Genomic DNA, 11420 nt, shown 5'->3' on the forward strand with positions numbered 1-11420 from the left:
CTAGGCAAAGACAAGCTCTATAATAATATTAATCTATTTACTAAATAAAGCTCTACTCTATAAAATACCTAGCTAAGATAAGTAGCTTTATCTATATAAAGTTTCTACGCCTCTGCTATATAGAAGTTTAATATCTATACCTTTTCTTTTTTACTCTTTATCTAATTAGATTTATAGCTATTCTTAATATAGATTATTTATTTTATTATAGTATAGTTCTTTATAGCTTTATATAAAGTATACCTTATAGTAGTAGTACTTTTAATATAATATCTTATATATCTAGTATCTAGGCTAGCCTAGTTATATCTTTTATATTTTCTACACTTTCTTATATCTTTCTAATAGATAGGCGTTTATTATATCTACTAGTAATAATACCTACTATATATATATGTAGCTTCTTTATCTTAAGATCTTAATATAGAACTTTTTTTAAATACCTTTCTTTATTTTTCTAGTCTATAACACTATTATAAGGTAATTATTATATAGATTTACTATAAAGTGTAGCTTGTATAAAAAGCCTTTTACTAGCGTTATAGTACTATAGATAAAAGACTATTATAGATATATATTATCTATTAGTGTTAAGTTCTACTCTAACTGTCTTAGTAATACTAGTATATCTAGAGTAGAGTAGCTAGCTCTACTTACTATAACTCTTTAGGCTATAATAAGCAGGCTATACTAAGATAGTATAATAAATACACTATAATAAGTTATTATATAATATCTTTATAATAGCTATACGCTTCTTCTATATATAGCGAGTTTAATAAAGTAGTAGATAAAGTTAACCTAAGAATGCGCTATTATAAGCTAAAGAAGATTTTATTATTTCTAACTATACTATCTTTACTATATCTAATATAATATATATATAGCTATTACTATATATTCTATATACTAGTAATTATATGCGTAATAGCTATCTAAATTCTATAATTAAAGTTATAATTTAGAAGTGTTTGCTATTACTTATAAAACTTATTAGTACTCTATTAATCTTAAAGACAATTATAGGCAGAATAATATTATAACTACTATACTATTATTATTAACACTTTTTAATATAGTTAGAGCATTTATATAATATCTTAAGAAAAGTAATTACTTGTAATATAAATCTTAGAACTACTAGTGCTACTATTAATACGCTTATAATATATTATTATTAAAAAGACAGCTATTTTTATAGTTATGTGCTAACTATAAGATCTATTATATAAGATATCCTGCTAATAGGTATTATTAAATAATTTTCTTTATATTTAGCAGCTATTATACATAATAGGGATTTATTATACTAATATCTACAATAGTAGTGTTGCTGTTAAAGGCTTTTTAGGCAAGTTATAATGCTAAGAATAATTATGTAACAACAGGCTAACTTTAGATAAAAGGGCTACATTAGCCTATTGCGATTTTAATATGCTATCCTACCCCCCACAACCCCCCCCCCCCCCCCCCTAGTGCGCGTTACGGCAGCAAGCTGAAACCCGGTACATGGAGCTGCCACGAAGGTATTGTGCCATAGCAAGTCAACACAAAGGCTCGATCGCCAAACTCCAGCAATGTATTCATCGTCTGGTCGTAGTGACTGCATTATCCTTGCAATAGCGGCGATTGCTGGCAAACGATCTTTGCTGTATGTGAGTCTCCGTCTACTGTATAGCTCTACCATCCGATGCCACGCGTATGTAAGATCAAGATCTTTAGATTGAAGGTCCTTCGTTGCGCAACTTATCATGATGAGATCGTTAATCGATGTTGATGGAATCCGCTCCAGCTCACGACCTTGGGACTTGACTGCGTGTCGACATTGCCATATCACTTCATTGGGACCAAAATGTACTACTCGGGGAGAAAGCATAAGCTCCTGGAATACCCATGCTCGTCTCAACAGCGGCCATGTATCGTCCTCCGAATCCGTTGTAAGCCTTACATATACTCCTGGGTGACCTGGAAGTGGTTCTCCCACAAAGCTCGGGTTGGGTGTCCGAAAGAAACCCTTTGTTGGATTTTCAGAAGTCGACGCGGCGACTGTGAGGATAGCGTTCGCATAAATTTCGGCCATCTTTGCGGACTGGTTACGCCAGTCTTCGTCGCTGTCTTGGATTATACACAAACTATCGATCCACAAGTAGAAGATCTTCAGGAGCCGGCAGATCTTTACAGCGTCTTTGAAGGTCGCAGGAAGTCTGCGCAAGGGGATCCCTTCGTCGAAGTGGTCTTGGTAATTGGCGAGTGTTGTCCGGAGAATACCTTCCCCGTCTCCCCAGCAGTGACTTAGACAAACATACTGCTCAGGGCTTACCCCTTCCAGGAGTAGCAGCCTACTTTCTTCGATCTGCAGAAATCTGGTGCCTCGATGACCGCTGCCACATACACCAACCATAGATCTTGCGCAATGATCGTGATTCATCACACATTCCTCCAGCCAATTCTCAATGGCGAGGAAAGTGCTCTCTGAGTTAGTCGAGTTTGGCAGCAATTTGCCCGATACCGGAGAGTCCGCTGAAAGAGTTAGTGAGCACGCTTCAACCCCGGTCATCTCGCATACCATCAAGATCGAATATCTCTACACAAAACGACGTCGGCCCTCGGACTGCTTGAAAATGAAATGGACTGTAGTAGTTATTGCCCGTCCAATCCAATTTCAGGGACAGTCGTGCTGAAGCCCAATGTATGCAAGCCAGTCGTACACGGGATAATGGACATCGCCTCTTCACTCCGAATTGCAGTTCGTGGATAGTTCCATATGGCGCTCTACAATTATCGCATTGATGCCCGCCGCGTACGAGTTCGAAATCGTTACTTTGCGATGCCATTGGCAAATGGCTTCACAGCCCAAACAGGCCCCTCCAAGTTTAAAGGACGTAAATCTGAACTCGAACGTTGGCCTTCTCGAAATTGAACAAAGCCGTAAATCTGGAAAGCTCACAAAATGACTTCGATGGCATCGATCATCGAGAGCTGTTGATAGTCACTGCTTGTTTGTATAGAACAGAATCAGAAGGAACAGAAGGAAGTCGCAAGTTGCGAAGCTGCTGGTCTTACGTCATTTAGTCTCGTTAACTTGAACTCATCTTCGTGTGACGTGCCAAGACGTCAATGTCGTGTGTGTGTCCGGAGCTAGGGGACCTTTTTCGGCGAGAAGTCCGCTATGCAGGTTGAGGCGTCCCTCCTTTGTAGGGAATGTCCGTGGCTTCCACACCACATCGAAGCACAAAGCGGGGTGGGAAAGTCGACTGGACGCATATGGACTGGCCCTCCAGATCTCAGGTATGATAGAAGTGATCGGCATGTACGCAGGCACATTAACCGACGTTTCAAGCTGACAATGCAGCTACCCAGAACCAATAGGTTGCGCCACCAGAATGCGACTCCAATCAGAAAAACTGCTGCTATCACGATGCATGACAGTACGAGAAATCTCTTTGGGCGTCGGTTTCGAGAAGCACAACCTGCGCCCGGCTTACGTTGCGCACGCTGGTTCCTTTGTCTGCTTACCTCCTCTTCTCTGCTCACCGACTTGACCTTGATGCTCCTGTGAGACGAGTCAATTCTCCTGCACATGCTTCAGCCCGCTTCAATGCCATGGCTCCATCATGGCGCATGACATGTAGCTTCACTTTCAGCCTTGCTGCCCTTCTCTTCTTCCAGCCTCGCCTGATAGCAGCACAATGCGATATCCCGCCTCTGACACTCACCTGGTCGAACATCACCGTCACACAGGATGGCCTCGGTGTCGCGCGTGGTATTGAACTTGGTATCGGCACTCCGCACCAGATCTTTGCTTTTCGACCGTCGACTACGCTCAACAACACGCGCATCAACAATGTTATCAATTGCGGATCTGCGAGCAACGATAGCTGCATCGGTGGTCTAGGCGGTGCTTTTGACGCGCCAAAGTCTACATCGTATGCGGTTTCCATCAAGAGCCAATGGAATGGCAGCCAAATCGACGCTGAAGACAGTACCGGTGCATACGTCTACTTCAATGATGATGTTGCGTTTCAAGAGAATGGCAATGTCGACGGCTTTCCATTGGTCATGGATAGTGAAGTCTGGGGAGGTAAGGATCCCTGAATGCGCCTCGTCCGATGCGGGTTGTCGAGCTTTAAACGAAGCTGACTGATCGTAGGTGTGCAATCTGGTCTACCTCTCGGAACCAACTCTTCCTTCCTCCGCGCTGCAGTCGCTGGTGGTGTCGCGCCATCTCAGGTATTCGGTCTCTGGAGTGGTAGCAGGGGCATCGATCCGCACGACGGTCTACTCGTTGTAGGAGGATATGATCGCGCGCGGGTTGACCCTGCATCCAACTTCACCACTTTCCCGATCGGCGAATGGAACCTCGAGCGGGCCTGCCCCCTACAGGTAACGGTCACAAACCTGACGTATCAGGATATACCGCTCATACCAGACGGAAGCGATGGGCTGATTGCTTGCATTGAGCCATCGACTCAGCGCTTCGTCTTTCCTCCGGCGATTGCGCAAGCATTCGGAAACTCTACTTACCAGAATGAGACCGCATATCCGGGAAAGATGCAGTATAGCGTCTCCGATCGTCCCGGCGGCGATCTCGTTGTGACATTGGCAGGCGGCTATCAGTCTAGGATACCTAACAAGGAATTGTTCGCGCCACTACGCGGATCTGACGAGTACGGCCGGTATGCCATTACCAACGACAGCACACTCGAAGCGTTCGTGTCGGATACGCGACAAGATGATCCTGGCGATGTTGATAGTACCCTGGGAGGGCTATTCTTGACCTTCAACTATCTTTTAGTAGACTACGCGAAAAGCGAGTTCCGACTCGCGCCAGCTGTCGCATCCGATGCGAAAAACGTGTCGCCAAACCCTACCACAATCTGCACACCTACCGACATCACGCCTGCGAGCCCGACTCCGACAACCGAAAATACGTCGACCAATAAAGGTGCGATCGCAGGTGGTGTTGTGGGAGGTGTTGCTGGACTGGCCCTGCTTGGGGCCATGGGCTTCCTGCTGTTTAGGCGGAACCGCCGAGCCAAGAACCCTGCTGTCAGCGAGATCGATGGGCAAACAATTGAACCAGTATCGCGGCAGCCGTCAGAGATGATGGCGCATGAAGTTACACCTGTGCATGAGATGTCTGCGAGTCGATACGCAAGTTTCCGAAAGCCTGAAGGGAGGGGATGGCATTGAGCGTGGCCGTGGCAGTGGCCGTGAGAAAAGGGGAGGCGGGCAGATCCGCTTCGGCTGTGTAATGACATAGTTCTACACTAAATTTCTGGGCGCTATCTCGAGCAGTCCATTGTTCGCCCAAGTCGCCCTTTTCTTCCCATCATGCCTTTCGTCCTTTCATGGCAAAAGCTTCGCTTTCCTAGTCGGCTCATACACGGGAACATTCATAGGTACCACATCGCTGTCGCGACAATAGCCCACTTCTGCCCACCTCAGCCAACCCGCATACGTCCTATTGGCACAGTCGCTGCCACGATGTTTTCTCCACAACATACCGAGAGTGTCGCCTCCGAACAGCTTCGCCGAAAACCCGTGCCCAAGCTTCAAGCACCAGCTATCCGCTACGACTTTCTCCACGATACGCTTCGCAAGTGCTTGATCGTCTGTCTCAATCTCGCTCTCCTTGGGTAACCGGAGACTCAGAAGATCAAACTGCCGTTGACCACTCCATCCAGTCATCTGCTCGTGTGCGAACGCCCCGTCCATCATGCTGAGCAGCCAGCACTTCTCTCTGACATACTTCGGCCCGTCCCATCCGTCTTCTTCATCCACCCAGCCTTGCGCCGATCCCATACATTGAATCTGAATCGCGTAGTCGGTCATGGCTTCGTCGTTGATCACCATCTTCTCCTGTCCTTCTTCTTCTATAACAACCTCTTGTGGCACACGCATAAGCGGGACGTGGGACACCATTGAATGCGCATGTGTGCCGATCGTATTGGTCTTGCCTTCCCAGACCTGGAGCAGGATATAATGTGCGCGTTGCACAAGCGGGTTGTTCGCTCGACACATGAGCGAGAAATTTACAATTTGCGGCTCATCTGCTCCCAGCGTGAAGCCGGCGAAGTCGTAAGGCGAATCTGGGTTGGTGATGTGTTCGGTCCAGAGACGATTTAGGTCGCCAAATTGAAGGATGCCAACGTCGAGGTACACACCACCGTACTTCAACAGGAGCGGATAGCGGATGAGATCTGAGGTGTGTTGTGCGGCATACTGCCCGTCCAGGGTGCCGTTCGTGAATGCCGCCGGTACAATCGAGGAAGACTTGGTGTCAATGTAGTTTCCTACATTTAGTGGAGAATTTGGCACGTTGTCGAGGACATAGATAGTCCATCCCAGTGGTGAGAAGCGGCGGTACCAAGCAAGGACGTTGCGTAGTAGGACGGGTGGGACCGTTCGGATGCCAGAATGCCAAAACGCGAATATAGACTTTGAGTCAACAAGAGGTGGTTTCGGCGATAAGAGCTCTTCAGGTAGGGGCCCTTCTGTTGATATAGGCTCCAGAACCTCGTACGGAATTTTTGAAGTTCCTGGAGTAAACGGGTAATCCATGATTCGGCTTAATCGTAGACGGTCGATCTTGATCTCTGAATTACTCTCTTTGTTGACAGGTAACTGCATTGTGAGTGCCAGTATAACTTTGGTGATATTTATCTGGGAAGGCACGCAGGAGTCACTGTCCGCCGGCCAATGGTCATTTCGACTCATACACGCTAATCTACGCGTGACGTCATCGTGCATATATTCTTCAGCATCTTTGCGAAGCATCAAAACGTGGTGTCGCGACATTATCACTCGATATTTGCTTGGCTAGACACGTCTGAGTAAGATTGGTCATTCTCTGCACTCTGGTCCGCCGAGGAACATGCCTGCCACCAGCACACGACAATGTGTACCGAATCGACGATCGAGACCAAGAGCCAACTCGTGTATGGTGCAAGATGATCGGATATCATGCGCTGACGATTGAGAAACTGGCTGGAGACAGGCTTGAGTCTCAAGTCTTCGGTCGCTTACTTGTCTACGCCAGTCTGTTGGAGAATTGATCACATGCGTTGGGTAAGCTCATTAGAGCAACGAACAACACGCAAGACTCCAGAGAACGCACAGCAGTGTAGATACAGTAACTTGGTCATTTTGGCGAGAAATTGGACTCATTCGTTGTCACAGTCGTCACCGCGCCATCGAGTCGCGACTTCCGTTTACCGCCAAGCACACGACCAAATGCGCTGAGTCTAGACTGCTACCTTCACTGCCAGACTCTCGGCCTCCATCGACACACCATCAACATGCAGCAACCCAGATCCGCTCTCTCGCCCCTTCCCGACATCGTGCGCGGCCCATCTGCACCGCCGCGACTACCACCTCGCGCTTCCCCACCACCGCCTGCTCCAGACTTCCTCGTCATCGGCTTGTTCGCCCTGCGACTCACCAAGCGGTTGATTGAAAGCCTCGAGTACTATCCCGGTCGTGATGCTGACATCATCTGGCTCGTTAACTTCCTCTCGCCCTTCCACAATGAATACGAACTAGCCAAGATCTCAGGTGCTCGGAGAGATGACTATCTCGCGACGTATCAGAGCATTGTTTCACGGATGAAGAAGCAGCCAAAGTACCCTATGCGGTTCATGCAGATGAATCCGGATCAATCGGCGCAGCCAGCAAGGCGAGGCAGCGAGATGGAGCGACCGAGGGACATGACCGATGGTGAGTAGATCGCACATGCGCTATCTCTGGAGAAACATACTGATGCAGACTAGCTGAGCGACTGGAGATCATCAACTTCTGCGATGCAGCAGGCGAGTGGGGATCCATCCTCCCGATACCAGCGCGTGAAGCAGAGAGAATGGTCGAGCTAGCTGACCGAAGAAAGATCGCCGATCTCGAAGACTCTCGTCGGCAACGACCGCAATACGAAGATAGGGAGGAGTCACGAGATCGAATGCAATCACGGCGCGAAGATAGAGAGGAGCTGGTAGATCGAAGGCACCCACGCTTCGAGCCGCATTCTTTGCCTTATGATATGAGACGACCATTGCAAGAGGTCAGGCAGCCGGAACGCGAGGACAGATATGGACTACACAATACTGGGGCGTGGCGTGGCGACGAATATCTTCCGCCTGATGAAAGGCAACAGCCAGTGGATACGAGAAGGAGACGGCGGGTATCCTTCGCGGACGATAGGCAGTACTACGAGGTAAGAGTTTTGCATTCACATGGAATTTGTGTATTCACTGACTTGACTAGGATGAACGCCGTTAAGAGGATGTGCGATGGCGCGAGCGTTAAGACTTGAGTAACCGGGTGTGCGCTGGAATGTTAGTTTCCCAAGATTGTCGCGAAGGTGTCTGATCCGCTTGTTCTGAGTCCTGCACATCTTGTCTAACTTGATTAGACTTGTGCAGTGTTAGTAGTGATGTGTCGAATGAAAACATTGGATACTACCGATTGTGCAACTCATGCCTTGTCTGGAAATAGTTCTTGACGTTGGAACGCGTCTTGCCCAGGTGAGATCCAAATTGTATCGCGAACCTGGCAACCCGCTAATCAGGTCAGAGGTCTAGACGAGAGCGCTTCGCACCTTCCATCTACAGCTCTTTCGGGACTGATCGTTCACTTTTGCGTTGAACTTGGAAGGGGTCCAGAGGAAGCGGCAGGCGCGGCTTTTCGCATGATAGGGCGCAGTCCGGTCTCTACCATGGTTTGCATCCCTCGCTTGAACGAACCTGGAAGTCGAAAAGTCGTCTACGATAGATGCTGAGCTTATTTCAACATCCTAGAACAACTTCTTTCCCGAGAACATCCAATCAAAATAGAAACAATTTCCAAGGAGGGCACAGTGTGACTACCGCTGCAAAGCACGATCAGCTACCACCAACCGCGCGAACCACCCACCTGAAAGAATGGCGCACCGCGACCCTGCCAGCACTGATATTGTCGACTATTGCATACGCGGCGAGTCTAACCACCTCTATGAAGAACCAGATGTCGACGAAGACATCGTATATCGCATTGTTCCCGGCGATGCAGTGACGGACGAAGAACTGGACATTTGCGCTGGCAACTTCTCTTCTAATTACGGCGTGTGGAGTTGGAGAGCGCATCTTGAAATGGGGATGATGGCCGAGTACGGTAAGTCCTCCGGCATGGTTGGAGTGCGCATGTCGGCAGCCAAGGACCGTATCGCTGACTCTGGTATAGGTAAACCAATACATATGAGTCGCGTAAGACTAAGAGCCCAATGTCTCCCTGAAGGTGCGAACAATATCCTAGTGACGGTTGTTACCAAAGACGATCGGCACGTTGGGCACTGTTTCGTGAGCCAGTGGATGCATGGCGACGATCGAGTGTGGTGGATAACGCAACTGCTCGTGGTGAAACGTTATCGCAACCAGAGACGAGCTACACGAGTGAGTGTTTATCCCGTATTTTGATCAATAATTTGCAGCTAACATGCAATAGATGCTACAAGCCCTGGTCATGCACTACGATATCGGCAGATCTACCCAAAGAGATCTTGTCGGAATGGCAACCGTGAACCCCTATAGTCTTTGCGCTATTCTTCGCGTTTTTGGCCGCGGTATCGAAGTACTGCCTTCGAAGCCTGATTGGGAGAAATGTCGCATTCGCCACACGCCGCTGCTCAGTTCCGCATGTGAGCCTATAGTTGGCGCCGCACCAGTCAGCTACATCCGCAATGCCAAACTATCGCAGGGGAAGTTGATTGCGAATACAAAATTCTTTGTAGATCACGCCACGTCCGAAGGAGCGATGAAAAGGATCCTACATAGCATGAACCAGCAGGTGTCTGGGCCGTGGGAGTGGCTATTCGGCTGCTTGGAAACTGGGTACGAATATGTGTGTATCCTTGATTATTCCTACGATCAGGAATACAAGATGGATCTGGCACTGTTCGACACGCCATCGGTTCCTAATGAGCCTGGTTCGGGAAAGCACGCTGCAAGCCCGTCAAAAGCGCTGTTTAGAGCAGCTTTTGGGAGCTCCAGGCCGCCTGAGCAGAGCCCAACCCCGGTTCGATATGCTGACATCGATCGATACTTGCTCGAAGTGCCTGAGAGTTGCGTCCTTGATCCGAACCTTAGCAATCGTGCCCATGCATCCTTGCATGGCAGTATGAGCAAGCTTATCTATGAAGCCAAAGAGTTGATTGCAAAGCATTTGCGTGTATTGCCCACCATCATGGGCGCAAAACAGATACCAAGAGATCTTCGAAGAGCCTATCAGACGGCGAATTTGATCTTCCCGTTACCAGGACAGATACAGACGTGGGGAGATTTCGTGCCGTACGTAAATGAGGTCTTCGAACACGGTATCAACGCTGAAGCTCGCATGTTGATCCTGCAGGCGATTCATTTCCAGGAGCTCCGTGAGCTCGATGAGAGGGAACAAAGAGAGAGGGCGAAGAATGCCTCGGCATTAGCCAAAGTGACCAGGTCAAAAGAGAAAAAATGGTCGTTGATGGATACGAAGGAGAAGCCTGGGATTGAACCGTTAGCATACGCCGCATACACCCTCAAAGACGAAAACGAGGGACTATCCGCAAAACCACGAACGAAACGTCAGCTCACGCCCACAACGCCTACTAGAAAGCCTCTGGCTCCGAAGTCTCAAGGGCTGTTTGGAACAGCCAAGGCGACAGCAAAGACACCCACATCCACTCCTAGATCTCGAGCAACATCAATGTTCTCATCCCTGAGTCCCTTCCGAAGATCGAAGAGATCAAAGTCTCGATCCTGGAATTCTAGCATGGCGATGCAGGCACACAGCCCTACACCAGCCACACCCGAGACGGCACCTAAACATAAGTCCAGTCCAATCGCCCAGCCCACCGTCTGGACGCCGGCTTCTGTGGCTGTCAAAACACCCATCTCCATAGCTTTTGTTCCTCAAGGACAAGGTGAGATACATACCGCGACAACACCACCCACGACTCCACCATCCGCTGAATCGCAGCCGGGTCTTCCACACTACATGACCCCAACCGTGGGCTCAATGCAACGGTACGAGACCTGCAGTCCTCAGCTTTTCTATGACGATGAGTCTGATGGGTGCAGCAAGTCGAATGTCTTTGGCCGGTTTTCTCTGAAGAATGGCGCGAAGACGTTGGATCGGACGCAGGGTATGAGGGGATGACTTGTAGGCTGGGTTGAAATAGGTTGCGAGCCGTCTTAGTGGCATGGTCTTCTTGGTTGTTCGAACAATCATTGATGGCAGATGGGTATTAGTTTGTGAATTCCCACAAAACAAGAGGCTGGTGGAGGATGCGGAGTCAGGAGCGATGCTACGGCTGAGTGTGGGGCATGACGCGTCTTGACGAGCTAGTGCGTGGATGGCACCTTTCTTTTCTCTTCTCGATCAATGTACACTTCACTTTCATTATTCGCCTC

The 11420-nt window shown here is 48.4% G+C and overlaps 4 protein-coding genes across 4 annotated transcripts; 3 read left to right on the forward strand and 1 right to left on the reverse strand.

The window, feature by feature from the left end:
• Positions 1 to 3621: 3621 nt before the first annotated feature.
• J4E93_002686 (uncharacterized protein) lies at positions 3622 to 5193 on the forward strand (the record flags this gene model as incomplete). Its single annotated transcript, XM_049340627.1, has 2 exons — positions 3622 to 4081; positions 4151 to 5193. The coding sequence occupies 2 exons, from the start codon at positions 3622 to 3624 to the stop codon at positions 5191 to 5193; spliced, it is 1503 nt and encodes a 500-aa protein (XP_049201509.1).
• A 156-nt stretch (positions 5194 to 5349) lies between these two features.
• J4E93_002687 (uncharacterized protein) lies at positions 5350 to 6633 on the reverse strand (the record flags this gene model as incomplete). The annotated part of the gene is made up of 1 exon (XM_049340628.1): positions 5350 to 6633. One exon carries the CDS (start codon positions 6631 to 6633, stop codon positions 5350 to 5352), a length of 1284 nt encoding a protein of 427 aa, XP_049201510.1.
• Positions 6634 to 7301: 668 nt separating this feature from the next.
• J4E93_002688 (uncharacterized protein) lies at positions 7302 to 8213 on the forward strand (the record flags this gene model as incomplete). The annotated part of the gene is made up of 3 exons (XM_049340629.1): positions 7302 to 7719; positions 7773 to 7987; positions 8055 to 8213. The coding sequence occupies 3 exons, from the start codon at positions 7302 to 7304 to the stop codon at positions 8211 to 8213; spliced, it is 792 nt and encodes a 263-aa protein (XP_049201511.1).
• A 702-nt stretch (positions 8214 to 8915) lies between these two features.
• J4E93_002689 (uncharacterized protein) lies at positions 8916 to 11166 on the forward strand (the record flags this gene model as incomplete). Its single annotated transcript, XM_049340630.1, has 2 exons — positions 8916 to 9207; positions 9485 to 11166. The coding sequence occupies 2 exons, from the start codon at positions 8916 to 8918 to the stop codon at positions 11164 to 11166; spliced, it is 1974 nt and encodes a 657-aa protein (XP_049201512.1).
• Positions 11167 to 11420: the final 254 nt, after the last annotated feature.

This window comes from Alternaria ventricosa (assembly GCF_023758065.1).
Source record: "Alternaria ventricosa strain BMP 2768 chromosome Unknown scaffold_4, whole genome shotgun sequence".
Classification (NCBI taxonomy): Eukaryota; Fungi; Ascomycota; class Dothideomycetes; order Pleosporales; family Pleosporaceae; genus Alternaria; species Alternaria ventricosa.